At 34.7% G+C, this 13,890-nt stretch overlaps 3 protein-coding genes across 5 annotated transcripts; all 3 read left to right on the top strand.

The window, feature by feature from the left end:
• Positions 1-1,738: 1,738 nt before the first annotated feature.
• Positions 1,739-6,601, top strand: Arglu1 (Arginine and glutamate rich 1). Its single transcript, XM_081985717.1, has 4 exons — positions 1,739-2,224; positions 3,174-3,534; positions 5,868-5,951; positions 6,217-6,601. The coding sequence occupies exons 1-4, from the start codon at positions 2,067-2,069 to the stop codon at positions 6,379-6,381; spliced, it is 768 nt and encodes a 255-aa protein (XP_081841843.1). The 5' UTR covers positions 1,739-2,066; the 3' UTR covers positions 6,382-6,601.
• Positions 6,602-8,185: 1,584 nt separating this feature from the next.
• Positions 8,186-9,617, top strand: LOC145733080 (E3 ubiquitin-protein ligase RNF185-like). 3 transcript variants are annotated; one of them, XM_081985718.1, is made up of 5 exons: positions 8,186-8,333; positions 8,395-8,461; positions 8,521-8,722; positions 8,778-8,974; positions 9,029-9,617. In XM_081985718.1, the coding sequence occupies exons 3-5, from the start codon at positions 8,556-8,558 to the stop codon at positions 9,232-9,234; spliced, it is 570 nt and encodes a 189-aa protein (XP_081841844.1). In that variant the 5' UTR covers positions 8,186-8,333; positions 8,395-8,461; positions 8,521-8,555; the 3' UTR covers positions 9,235-9,617. The 3 variants fall into 3 exon arrangements, with proteins under 3 accessions (XP_081841844.1, XP_081841845.1, XP_081841846.1); XM_081985719.1 differs by having other exon boundaries at positions 8,259-8,333; positions 8,389-8,461; XM_081985720.1 differs by having other exon boundaries at positions 8,263-8,337.
• A 232-nt stretch (positions 9,618-9,849) lies between these two features.
• Fdh (alcohol dehydrogenase class-3 Fdh) lies at positions 9,850-12,653 on the top strand. Its single transcript, XM_081985715.1, has 7 exons — positions 9,850-10,006; positions 10,452-10,695; positions 11,033-11,253; positions 11,682-11,898; positions 11,953-12,219; positions 12,275-12,413; positions 12,467-12,653. Exons 1-7 carry the CDS (start codon positions 9,989-9,991, stop codon positions 12,495-12,497), a joined length of 1,137 nt encoding a protein of 378 aa, XP_081841841.1. The 5' UTR covers positions 9,850-9,988; the 3' UTR covers positions 12,498-12,653.
• Positions 12,654-13,890: the final 1,237 nt, after the last annotated feature.

Here is a 13,890-nt window from a genome sequence, read left to right as displayed (position 1 = left end):
CTAGTTTTTTTTTATGTATCTTAGCCCTAAACTCTATACTTCTTAAGTTAAATGAAGCTTAAGAATTTTTGCATCTGCCCATTCCCACCATCATCAGTAGATGGTTTGGGCGGAGCTACATAGACATTTCTACTATTGGACGAGGCGGAGTATCTCATTTCCTTCACTAATCCCCTTAATCCTGCGTACTTTTACGGAATCGATTCGAAGGATTCCCGTTCTCGTTCTTGAACCCCTATAAAACCGAATGGCTTTAATAAAATAGTTTTGGTGTGCCTAATACCACTTTGAACACTGTTTCATTGATACATTATTGGGTTTAAGTAGTAAGGGAGTTTTACTTTTTTAGGATGACTTCACGTAGAAGACTTCAAAGCTTCACGTTCCGGGCACCCCCAAAAAAATTAGAGAAGAAGCTACATATACGGTTACATTATAAACAAAGTTATTTCTGTTGGAAACCAATGTGATCTCTTCTAGTGGACAGTCCTCCTGATGCAAATATATTGTTCGGTTTGGTTTCTTGCTGTTTCTAAGATATTTCGATTACATTACATACCTTCTCCAGTTTCTATATGAAGTTCAATGATGGTGGAAAAGTTATTCATGTAAGCGAAGTAATGCTAAAACGATTAAACTATCGAGACTGTTTTTTTTTTCAGTTTTACTCGTTAAATATTAAAATTTTAAGGTTCAAATATCTTTGCTGCTGTACAAATTATTTCTGCGTTAATAAGTCTCCTCCACCATGTCAAGATTTTGTTGTTGAAGAAAGTTTTTTTTTCATTTATCTGTTAGTAGTTCTAGAAATATTTTTTTTACAATTTGATTTCATACTATGTCTGGATGACCAACAAAACTAAAACTCGGTTCTACAGCAGCTAATAAACCAATTTATGATTTCAAGCATTTTAAATTCGTTTTGAAAAAAAGTTCAATTCTGACCCCAAAAAGCGCAAGTGTGCCTTAACCCAATAACCTTTCTTATTTTTTGGCCATCAATTTAACTACATAGAATCATAAAGTAATTCATTGGTTACTGCGAAACCTACTTGCAGTTTTGTAGAAATCAATTCAAAAATCTTGACAAATGGTGAATGCGACATTAACAAATTCGCTACATTTCTTTTAGCTCGCCTTAAAGTACTTGGAACTTTAGTACTAAAGTAACCTAAATACATGAGCGATTAAAATAATCGTTTTGTTTGAAAAAAGTGTGGCGTTTTAGTCACATGGCTTTTAATATGTCCTAGCAAAAGAAAGTATAATATTATGCAACCAGAAATACAACTACCTATATACGCAACGGCATTACTATATGGAATAAATAATAAATTCGTTTAAAAATCAAGGAATGTTCTTGCAATAATTTGTTTTATGATATCAAACTTGACTTTTTCAAATAGAATTCCAGATGTAATATTATTCAAAAACTTTGAATTACTCGCAAAATCCTGAACATATTTTATGAAACATTGCATATATGTTAAAAAACGGTTTTCGAGATTACGTTTTTTTTAAATATAGAGTAATTCTATAAGATATAGAATTACTCAATATTATTCATAATAATGTACGTATAAAAATACAAAATTTATGAAAAATTCTTGGATGATGAATATTTGGCAACGTTGGTAACTCGACGACTGTAGACAGTAGATTCTGTCAAGTGTACTTCGTCATTCGACAACGTGAACACGTCAACTTTTAATTGTCAACTGTCAAAAATGTCAAATTTGTAGATTGAGATTGGAATAAATGGAATACATAATTGAATTGGGCTTTACAAATTTAAGAGCTTGTATTCACATTTCACATTATTATTTTATTCATTAAAAATCAGCTATTATATTCCTTATATTTTGATGCTTTATTGCTGTAACGGCTTACATGGGTAACTAGTCACGATTTCCAGTTAAGTGTAGTGTAAACTTATCATTTTGTGATCAGCCCTATTAAACTGTTTCCATCAGGATCAAAGGAAAATATTTACTTAACTGTATTTAGCTGAAGAGTGAAGACCTTAGCCGAGTATTTAAGTAAGAAAGGAAATAGGGTTTTCTGAAATGGGACGATCTCGATCTAGAAGTAGAACGCCAAAGAAACATCACAAGAGTAAGCACCACAAAAGAAGTAAATCTAGAGACCGAACTGAAGCCAATATTTATAAACGGCATAGAGACAAAAGCTCAGAAAGAAGCAAAGAAAAATCTGCTAGAAACAGGTAAGAGTCCTTAACTTTTCAAGTTTAGGTATTAGGCAGTCTTTATTGAAAACTACACTGTATTCATTACATTAGCATATGTATTTCAGTAAATTGTTCTATTTGTCACTCCTCTAGTCCTCTACACTGGCCAAGTTGTGTGAGATTTATCATTGGTACAGACTAACTATATTTCCACTTGAAAGTTGGCAAAATGCTTAAAAATAGAACACCCTCATGTCACATTATCTGAACATATTCATGGGGTTTGAAACTTTGAAATGTGTTTGCTGCCTTCTTTGTCAAGTTGGCAAAACATTGAACTAAATTGGTGGAATATCTATCACAAAACAGTTTAGTTAAAAAGAAATGTAATTCAATTCAAACACATTACTTTACTATACAGGGTGTGGGTTTTTCAAGTCCTAGGTCTCTGTTAAGTGTTAATTGAAAGTACATTGAATTGGAGCAAAATTGCTCAATTTGGAGTTGAATAAAACACCTCTTTTAAAATGTGATTGTGTGTCTGCAAATACAAGCAAAATTTATCAGAGGAAGTATGAAGTGGAGTTACCACCTATCTTATATTAAGTTGCTGAAATGCCTGGAATGAGTATTTATTGAATATGGCTTTCATGTTTACTCATTCTTTGAAATGGATTCTGAAAGAGTCAAGTCAGTAATTTAGAAAGTATATCAAGTGTAATTCAGTTTAATTTTTAACCTAAATTGTGTTAGTTTTTTCATATAATTTGGTAATTTTAACCACAGATAATGTGTTTTATGGAACTGCTTTTGAATGTTTGGAATTTCATAAATTTTAAATGAATATAAACATAAACAAATAAGGTATAAATTATCAATATTTACATAGGCTCCAATCCCAATTTTCTTAGATACAAATAAAATGCATGAAGTTTTACTATCTCTTTAAATAGCTCTATTTTTAATGTTAATTTCAATATTTTAGAAAGCGATCAATTTCCGTCTCTTCGTCATCGAGCAGTGATATTTCTATAGATAGAAGTGATAAATACATAAGCAAAAGACAGAGACACAGAAAGTTAGATGAAGTTGAACGTTTGGCAGAAATGGAAAGACAGCGCAGGCAAAGAGAAGCCGAACAGAAAGTGATTGAGGAAGAAACAGCTAAAAGAATAGAAGAACTGGTTAAAAAAAGGGTGGAAGAGGAGCTGGAAAAGCGCCGAGAAGAAATTGAAAAAGAAGTTGAGAGGAGAGTGGAAGAGGCTAAACAGATATTGGAAAAACAACTTATGGAAGATCTGGAGAGACGTAGGGAGAAACAGAAGGAAGAGGAACAGAAAAGAGAGGTAGGAATAATGTTACGGTATTATATTTGAGTCAGACTTTTTATTTTATGGCTTTAAAATCACATTTTGTATTTTTTTGTGGACATTTTGATATTAAATGATCAAGTATTTGTTTCGTTCAATTTTAATTTTCAAATCTAGATTACATAGTTTGTCGAGATTATACTGACTACAGAGGTACTACTCCATACAATGTTGCCTCAATTGTGTGATTTTTACGTTAGATAACCATTGTATTATGCCAATAAAGCAGTTAATTTGTAGAGTATAGGGTACGGAAGGATTTAAATTAGCATTATTTTATTGTTCAACTTGAAGAAAGGAGACAAGTTCATATTGTTGGGTCCAATTTGTTCAACAGGGTTAAGTGGTCACATTAGGTTTAACACCAGTTATTTATGAAGAAATACTACTTTGCTTTATAGGCTGGTCAAAAGAGGATTTCAAGGGCTACAAATTGATATAAGTTTTATTTCCACAAGAAGTAATCAGTAAGCTGCAGTAAAAATAAACAATATACTTGTAACTTGTAAAACTCTAAGCGGAATAAAGTGCAAGTAGTAAGCAGCAAGAAATAAATAATTTTCATTAAAAAATCATTTTTACCGTCTCCATAGGCTTAAAAATGCCATTTCAAGCTTTGTCACTATTAAATTAACTTCTAGACACCTCAGTGTTAAGAATTCTAGCATTTCTTGGGTTTCAATTCTATCTTCACAAAGTTTTTGACTTAGCAGCCCTGAAAGCCAGTTTGTACACTGTCCATAGTCTTGAAAATGTCATTTCAAGCTTCTTCGCTTTAAAATTGACTTCTACACTCTTGGAGCAAAAAATTTTCAATTTAAAAACAAAATTCTATGCTAATTGATTTTTGACAATTTTTAGGGTATTCTGAAGTGAAAGTACCGGCCTTTAGGCGAAATTTTGCTGCTCTTTTCTATAGACACATCATAGGATTGTATGTCTTGATTCTCAGATTACCAATTTTTTTTTTTTCAGTTTTTTTTCTTACTGTTTGCATAAATAACTATTTTGGACCACTTAACTCTGTCTGGTGCTGTATACGATATGAACATGACAGCCTTTGACTCAATTTCTATTGGTTTTTATATTGTACCTACCCTTTCTAAATAACTACAACCGATTGGGTTTACTCTACCAAGTGAAGTTAATTCATATAGTTAAGTAACGTAAGGCAACCCAGGAAATTAGATAAGACCTCCTTAAATAGAAAGAATGTGATAGACTTCCATCAAGTTATGTTGTAAATTATATGCCATTAGCTGAAATATTAAAGCTAAACTGCAGCCGGCCAGACAAGCGACTGATCTGGGAGCAGCTTAAACGGATGCCATATACGTAACAGGTATTATCTAAAATTTTTTAATCTGTTTTTTTATTTTATTTTTTATCTCCACATTATTATATCCTCCCGTCCAAACGTAAGGGAAAGATATTCCAGGGATATCTTTTTTTGATTATTAAACTGGTTCCACTGAGTGGGTGAGTTAGTGATTATTGGTGTGAACTTCGCATTTAAGCCATTAGTTTGAAGAACACATCTGAAAGGTGTACAATGTTACAAAATCTCTTAATAAAATACAGGGTGATTCACGCTGATGGCATATTAGAAGTATTTAGGGAACGACTCAATATTTTTCGTTGAAATATGGAGTGTAGCCTAGGTTGTAAGTATTGAGCCGTTCTCTAAATACTTCTAATATACCATCACCGTAAATCACCCTGTAATATACCCAACTGTGAGGGGAAAACGCTGCTAGGTGTTCAGATGTGTCTGTCAAACTGGCAACTGTGATGTGTTTACTAATGACGTTTTCGATTGGCATGTTTTTAATGCAAAACCAGTGTATTGTCATTGGCGTTTCAAGTTAAAATAGCAGCGCCATTTGAACCTGTTCCTAACCTAACATTTTGTTTTTTAAGTTAATAACATAAAAATCACCTTAAACAAACGGTGAAATGACGGTTAGGGAGACCAAAATTTGCCACCAGAGGGCGTATCTCTTATCTTGACACGCCAATAATGTTTCAATGACATTATTTGATAGAGCAGAATACAGATTGTTTTGCACTAAACGTACCAATCGAAAACGTTATAAGACCACATCATGTGACTGTTTGGAGAAGCGACCATTAATAACATAAAATTGTGAGAATTTTTCGTTTTCCATTCGAATTCTCGAACAGCGCGCAGTTCTCCAAATTTGTTTGTTTGGTTCATTATGAGAATTAAGAAGAACGTGGGTTTATCGACGTGGAACCAGTGAAAATACGTTCTAGTAGAGGTATTAATTGTTGATGATGTTTTATAGGAGGAAGAGAGGAGAAAACATGAAGAGGTGCAGAGGATTCTAGAAGAAAACCAGAGGAAAATCGAGGAAGCCCAACGTCATTTGGTAAGTACTTGAGAAAGCAAGATATAAAGGGTGTCCCGTTTATGTTGACCAAAAAATGATAGAGTGAATATAGAAGATGCTAAAATATGAGTATTCCACGTAAAATGTCTTAAAATTTCGCTGCTTTTCTTGAAAAGCAAGGCGTTAAAGTTTGTAATATATTTTCAGAATTAAATTCGTACCAAAAAAGAACACAAATTTTACAAGCTTATTTCATATTTATGGATATAAGATTGATTGGGTGTAATATAAATTTCGTTTATAGGCAGAAGAACGATTAGCGATGGTGGAAGAACAACGCAAAATCGACGAGGAAAGACGTCGATTGGAAAAGGAACAGGAACGTCGGACGAAAGAAGAACAAAAGAAAATATTGGGAAAAAATAATTCGCGACCTAAATTATCATTTTCTTTAAAACCAGTTTTGTAGTGTTCAAGTGAGTGAGTGGTGTAGTTGCATTTATACCTTTATAGTGGCGTGCCTGACGACCAAAACTTCCTACAATAAAAAACGGCTATTTACTCAAAATGCCCTACTTTAAATTAGGTTTTATATTTCTTGATTATGTAGAACAAGAAGTTTATTTGTATATATTATTGCTTATTCAGTACACTTATTATTGACGTAATAAAAATTATTACCAATTTAGTTAATAATCTCTTTCTTATAGCAGAATTTCAGTTATATGAATACAAAATAGCTTTTACCCTTTTTTCAGGTTTTGACAGATTAACAGAGATAGGCCGCATTAAGTGACGTAACGATGACGTTATTTCGTTGACCAACTGTCAAATTATGTCATTGTGACGTCACATTCGCTCTGTTTCCTCCATATTGGCGTTTCAAGTTAAGATTGCAGCGCCATTTGAACTAAAATCGGGCAACACGTTCCTAACCTAACATTATTAATAATATGTCACTGTCACTTCATATTTATGAAACCTGTGCTAAATTCCTAACCAAAATATGCCAAAATCAACGTAAACAAACGGAGAAATGACAGCTGGAATGTCCGAAACTGATCACCAGAGGGAGTATCTCTTGTCTTGAAACGCCAATAGGATAACACCGATTGAAGCCTCAATTACAAAAGAATGTTGAATTTGTTTAGTTCTGTAGGAAATTAAAGTTCCTATTAGAATTTTTCCTGTTGCCATTTTTCAACATTTTGACAGGCTACAATAGGACTTCGATTTTCAACTTGAAACGTATCGCACGTCTGTTTCGTGGGCGCCATTTTTGTCGCTAAGAAACCACGTTTCTTGAAACGGTGTTCAGAGAAATTTGGAGTTGACGACCGAATTCCGCAGCCGGTCGAGTGGAAATGTGGGGCCTCTAAGTGGAAACGTGGATTCCTAAAGGTCTACGGGGAATTGTCTTGTGCGGTGCACTTCCAGGAGGCGGAAAGGGTGAAAACCTAGGTCAAGACCACGTGGATGTGACAGTGACGGTTATAGTTTCCACGAGGAATGACTATATTTTTCACTCGGATCGTGCCTTTAAGGCGATTTTTAGTCCTATTTATGCAAGCGGGAGAGATGAGAGTTTCTCAGACGCACGCAAGTGCCTCTTCCGCGGATATTTCGTAATCGTGAATCGCGTAATCGCGTTATTTAATCTGGCTGAACGTCTCACTGACGAGTGGCCATCGTAACCACAACACACACACACACAGGCTACAATAGAGGTTGAAGTTATCTTGATGGGCGTTAAGGAAATTGTTTTTATACAAACTATTTGGCAAATATCTCTTTTTGGGTATCTATTAGGGTACGTACACTCATAATTATGGTCGGGAATATGAGACTCTCCTTATAACTTTGCTTCTTTGCACTTTTTCGAAATTATGAGTGATTACTAGTTTACAGAGCGTTTTTCAGAGACATTTTAAGACCTCAATGTCCATTAGTCTCCGAGTTGAGAATTATATTTTCTACAAATTTTGCCCTTAGCACTTTTACAAAATTTTGACAGGTCACCGAGTTACGAGAGTGCGAAGTACTATTGCCATTTGCTAGTATTTAATAGAAAAATCTGGGAATTTTCGTATTTCTTTCGAAACTACATCGTCAACAACAAAAACAGCAAACGGTCAACTAGCAATCTGGCAACAACGCACACAACTCGTTAAACTTCGATATCCGAGGTCACGTTTGTTTGTATCAGAATTGCGTTCAGTTAATAAGCGCGTGTGGGAAAGAGAGCGCTACAGTTCGCTTATGACTTTTCCTAAACATCACTGGAGCATATAGCTTTGACAGGAATACAATAAGTCAGTCAACCATCTGTCACTGTCATTTAAAATTTCTGGGTCAGCTGCTAATTTTTTTTTTGGAAAATTTGAAGGAGAAAATTTTTTAAATAAATAATGCCTAATTAAAGTACGTATGTGCCTATTCAATTGCTATTGAGACTATCGATTTTTTATAATTACAATTCTAGCCTTGTTTTTGTTAAGTCCACGTCAGTTTAAACAGAAAAGTTCCAGTTTACCCCAAAATTGGACTGGGTAAGTTTTTCTTTGCAACTTTGTAGATTTGTTTTTGCAGTATTTAATTGTTTAATCAGCTGGTTTCATGTGACTGTACAATTGAAGAAGAAAAATGTCTACCAGCACTGAACAGCTTCCAGAGAGCACAAGCAGAGGCAATGATGGTGATAATCCAAATGCAAAAGATGAGGACAAGAAAGAAGAAAACCTGATGGAATGCAACATATGCCTGGACACTGCCAAAGATGCAGTGGTCAGCATGTGTGGACATTTATTTTGGTATGCTTGAGTTTTTTTAAAAGCTGCAATAAGTTTGATAACCTGATAACACAAGTTGGCCCTGTCTGCATCAATGGCTTGAAACCAGACCAAATCGTCAAGTTTGTCCAGTGTGTAAGGCGGCAATCAACAAGGAAAAAGTGATTCCCCTTTATGGTAGGGGAAGTAAGAACCAGCAAGATCCTAGAGATAAAGTACCACCAAGACCTGCAGGGCAGCGCACTGAACCTGAACCTGGAAATTCCTTTTCAAGTAAATTTTAGGTTGTTTAATGCCACAAACGTAACTTATTCTTATAATTATTAGGTTTTGCATTTGGTGATGGAGGTTTCCACATGTCTTTTGGTATTGGAGCATTCCCATTTGGATTCTTCACCTCTACTTTCAACTTTGGTGAACCGCGACCAAATATGCCACCCCACGGCACTCCTCAATACATTGATGAGCAGTTCTTGTCTAAAGTATTCTTGTGGTTGGCCCTCATATTTATAGCTTGGTTATTGTTGGCTTAGTGCATGGGCATTTCCAATACAACTTTATTAACGTTATAATATGATTTTATATAATAATTCTTGTTGATAACCGCTAATATTTTATTATGGAAATTATACATTCCCTGATGTATTTGAAGGGTGAATCATGGACGATCAAGAGTTTGGTTTGGTAATTTCGCGGTAATAATCATATAAGTCGGTGTTTGGTGTATAATAGTTTAAGGTGTCTGCAAATTTTGTAGATATGGTGTATACCATACATAAAGGTCTGTCTGTCTTAAATTTATGAAAGGCTGATCTTTGTAATTTATTCCTGCAGTTTTTGTTTAGCTTTAGTTGTAAAGTGACTTGCGCGGAGAATTGTAAATTGTTTAATATTACAATAAAATTGTTATATTGTGTTTCAAAGACACCCTTCCTTAAAATTCTTAGGGTATTTGAATTATTTGATAAAATTGTTGGAAATTTTGAAAACTGTCATGACGTCATAGGTGTTTTATTAATGTTTGAACAGTCACGTGACCGTATTAACCAAATTGAAAAGCAGTGTCACGTGGTAACTGACAATCCTAAGTTGATCCGAACATCAAATGTCAAGTTGATTTTTTTCTTTCAATTTTTATAGATAAACAAATGGCATCATATGGCTGTGACATTCGCTAGGTTATCGGCGAGTGGTGAACAAGGTTTCTGACCAATTTTTTTTTACTAAAAACCTAATTTTAAATTTTAATATTATTGCATTCTTAAGTGGTTTCCAAAAGATTTTAACATGTCTACTGTTGGCAAAGTAAGTAATTATGTTTATTATCATTATTGTTTTTTTTTTTTATATTTTGTAATTTGTATCAATGTTAAGTGCTTCTAGCTATAGGATCTAAAGGTTGTAATATTTAATTTCCGGCTCCCCAACTTTCGTTGATATTTCTTTAATCTAAGGCCCCCAAGGTTTCAACTTTTTGGGTTGAGGTGCCTTTTTTGAACCACAAAATCAATATTAAAAAATAAATTAACCCCTATTGTTGCCCCATTCACTGAATAGTAGCTTTCATAACCTGTACATTCAGCTAATCAATGTTAACAAAAGAATTCCATTTCTATGAAAGCTTTTTCCTTTTTATATAATTTTGTCCAGTCAGCATTCCAAGAAAATTAACCATTTTACAGATAAATTGAGTAATGTTTAATCAACCTTAAACACAATAAAACCCATTTGTTAACACAGGTTTTACTAGGTAATTAAATGTAAAGCTGCTGTGGCTTGGGGCGCTAAAGAGGACCTAAAGTTTGAAACTGTGGAAGTAGCCCCGCCAAAAGCGCACGAAGTGCGCATCAAAATTCTTTTCACTGCCGTTTGTCACACTGATGCTTATACTTTGAGTGGTGCAGATCCGGAAGGCATTTTTCCGGTCATTTTGGGCCATGAGGGTGCCGGTATTGTAGAGAGCGTTGGTGAAGGAGTCACCAGTGTCCAACCAGGTATATTTTCAGGCCGCATTCGTTTTCAAGCTCAATGGAGCAAACAGAGCGTTATTGACGTCACAATGACGTAATTTGACAGTTGGTTAAATTATGGTTTTGCTAAATTACGTCATTGTGACGTCCAAAACGCGTTGCTCCACAAGGTTCAAATCACAGCACTCTTGGTAGCTTGTAATTGGTCAAAAAAGCAGCAAGCAAAACCAATCACAAACTACAAACAGTGAGGTGTTTTTTCATGTAAACTTCCCATTAGAATGCACTACTAGGCAATTAGAATTTTAATTGAATCTCAATGTCAAGAGCAACATTGTTGCATTTCATTACTTTCCTTTAGGGGATCATGTTATTCCACTGTACGTGCCGCAATGCAAGGAATGCAAATTTTGCAAATCGCCCAAAACAAATCTTTGCCAGAAAATCAGGATTACTCAGGGCCAAGGCGTGATGCCCGACGGTACCTCAAGGTTCACTTGCAAAGGACAAACTGTGTACCATTTCATGGGCACCTCGACTTTTAGCGAGTATACAGTGGTGGCTGATATTTCCGTTTGCAAGGTAAACATGATAAAATAACAATGGTTAGCGGTAATTACAGCAAATTTGTAATAATTAGTGGTTTTTCAAGATTTATTGGAATTTTTACTGTTGTATCTTTGTGCTTTTTTGACCCAGGGTCAGTTTGTTGATATTTTAACGATGGTGTAATGGTATTTATAGATAGAGATTAATGAGTGATTGCACATTTACAATATTATTGTGCAATTAACACAAATTTACAAATAGTTTTTGATACAGAGTGTTTCAAACAATTGAGTAAATAGATATTGGATTAGATTTGCAACAAACAATACCGTTAACGCTTGCAAAAAAAAATCAACTAAATTAGGTGAAAGGGAGCTAACGGTAAATTAATGCTCCATGAAATTTTTTCTAATTAAAATACCACTGAAGTAATTAACATTTAAATTGTTTTTTTTTTTCAGGTAAATCCAGAAGCGCCTTTAGACAAAGTATGTCTTTTGGGTTGTGGCGTTCCAACTGGCTATGGCGCCGCCCTAAACACCGCCAAAGTGGAAAAAGGCAGCACCTGCGCAGTTTGGGGACTTGGAGCTGTCGGTTTTGCCGTAGGCCTTGGCTGTGAGCTAGCCGGCGCCTCCCGAATCATCGGAGTCGACATTAACCCCTCGAAATTTGAAATTGGTTTGTTTTAACTATTGACGCAACTCGATTGAGATTTACACAAAATTTTTGCAGCAAAAAAATTTGGTTTTACCGAATTCGTCAATCCCAAAGACTACGAGAAACCTTTACAGGAAGTGCTGGTCGAATTGACCGACGGCGGTCTCGACTACACTTTTGAGTGCGTTGGCAACGTGCACACCATGCGTCAGGCGTTGGAGGCGTGTCACAAAGGTTGGGGAGTGTCTACTATTGTGGGCGTGGCTGCGGCCGGACAAGAAATCAGCACCAGACCGTTCCAGTTGGTTACTGGACGAGTTTGGAAAGGAACCGCCTTTGGAGGTATATTACACAGCCCACCACTCAAGTGCATTACTTTGTAATGATTGTACATTAGGCTGGAAGAGTATTGACAGCGTCCCGAAATTGGTGGACGATTATCTGGCAAAGAAAGTGAAACTGGACGAGTTTATTTCGCACACTCTACCTTGGGATCAAATCAACGAGGCTTTCACTTTGATGCATAAAGGGGAAAGGTGAGAGTGTCAGACATGAACATTATTCAAAGTTAATCAAGTATTTTTTACAGCATTCGGGCCGTTCTCACTGTTGAACAATAATTACAGGGCACAACACCATATTTACACGTTTTGTGGTTGAAGTTTATAAAGTTTATGCAATTTTTTCCATTATGGTAAATCCACATGTGCTGTTATTTATGCAAATATTGTACATGTAGAATTGGCATTAAAAAACACTTTCACTGTAGATCAAAATGGGGCCTTTCCCAATGACAATATTTAAAGTTTGGCAAATATGGCAACTCCGCAGAAAACTGTGGCAAAAGTCAGTTTTAAACTTCTTAGGGACTAATTGGCTTGTTGGAAGGAATTCAACAGTTGCTTTGTCTATGCAAGTAATTAAATCCAATAAAGGAAGCATAGTACATTATACAGGGTGGTCCAGTTTTAAATGTCAATAATTTACCATTCGATAACCCATCAAAAAATAAGTTATCCATAAAAGTTCAGTTTAAAAAATCGGTTTCTTGTCATAACTGTCAGACCACTGGAGCAATTTTAATCAAATTTGGAACAAATACATATGAAATTAATACTCATTAGGTGATGTTAGTGACGTTTGTCGAAACTGTCTCTGTGTGTTAATTTTTCTACCTTATCCTTATTTTTCAAAAATTTCAATTTTTTTTACTTTACTTGTTCAAATTAACAAAATAAGTATCTTTTATAAAATTCTGATTTGAAACTTTGTTTACGAGAAAATTGAGTTATTACGTTCAAAGACCCAAAACCAACCCAACCCAACTTAAGAATTGTCTTGAAAACGGAGAAAATTGACCTAAGAAGCTTAAAAAATGTCTTTGTAGCCAGTTTTCATAGTTTCCAGACAAATTGAAAGACTTTAGTTATTAAAATTGACTTATTAACCAGTAAATTTACTTTGAAACGGTGAAAATTGACTTGAGAGGCTTAAAAATTGTCTTTGTATGCAGTTTTCACAGTTTTCAGACAAATTGAAAGACTTTAGCCTTGACAATTGACTTGGAAACTGTGAAAATTGACTTGAAAGGCTTAAAACTGTCTTTGTAGTCAGTCGTTATAGTTTTCAGATAAGTTGAAAAAGTTTAGTAGTGAAAAATTGAATTGTAGCCATGAAAAACTACTTTATCTAGAATTTTTGACTACAAATTCACACATTACAACATTGTAAATTGACTTGGACAGCAAAAAGTGACTCTGAACCAATGAAAAGTGACATCAGAAGCTTAAAATTTGCGTTTGAAGTAAGTTTTCATAATTTGAAATTACATTTCAACATTTTAGTCTTAAATACAGGATATTGACATTAGATTCATGAAAATTGACTTGAAGACTAACTTTTAAGTTTGTTTACTTTGCTTTTCATTTTCTTAGAACTCTGGACTATTTTTAGGGCTTTAAAACTGCTTTCATCTTGGATTGGAAAATCGAGTTTTAGGGCAAGTTTTTGACA

This window comes from Ips typographus, linkage group LG8 (assembly GCF_016097725.1).
Source record: "Ips typographus isolate SLU linkage group LG8, UJ_Ityp_2.0, whole genome shotgun sequence".
Classification (NCBI taxonomy): Eukaryota; Metazoa; Arthropoda; class Insecta; order Coleoptera; family Curculionidae; genus Ips; species Ips typographus.
This window is presented reverse-complemented; position numbering and strand designations above follow the sequence as displayed.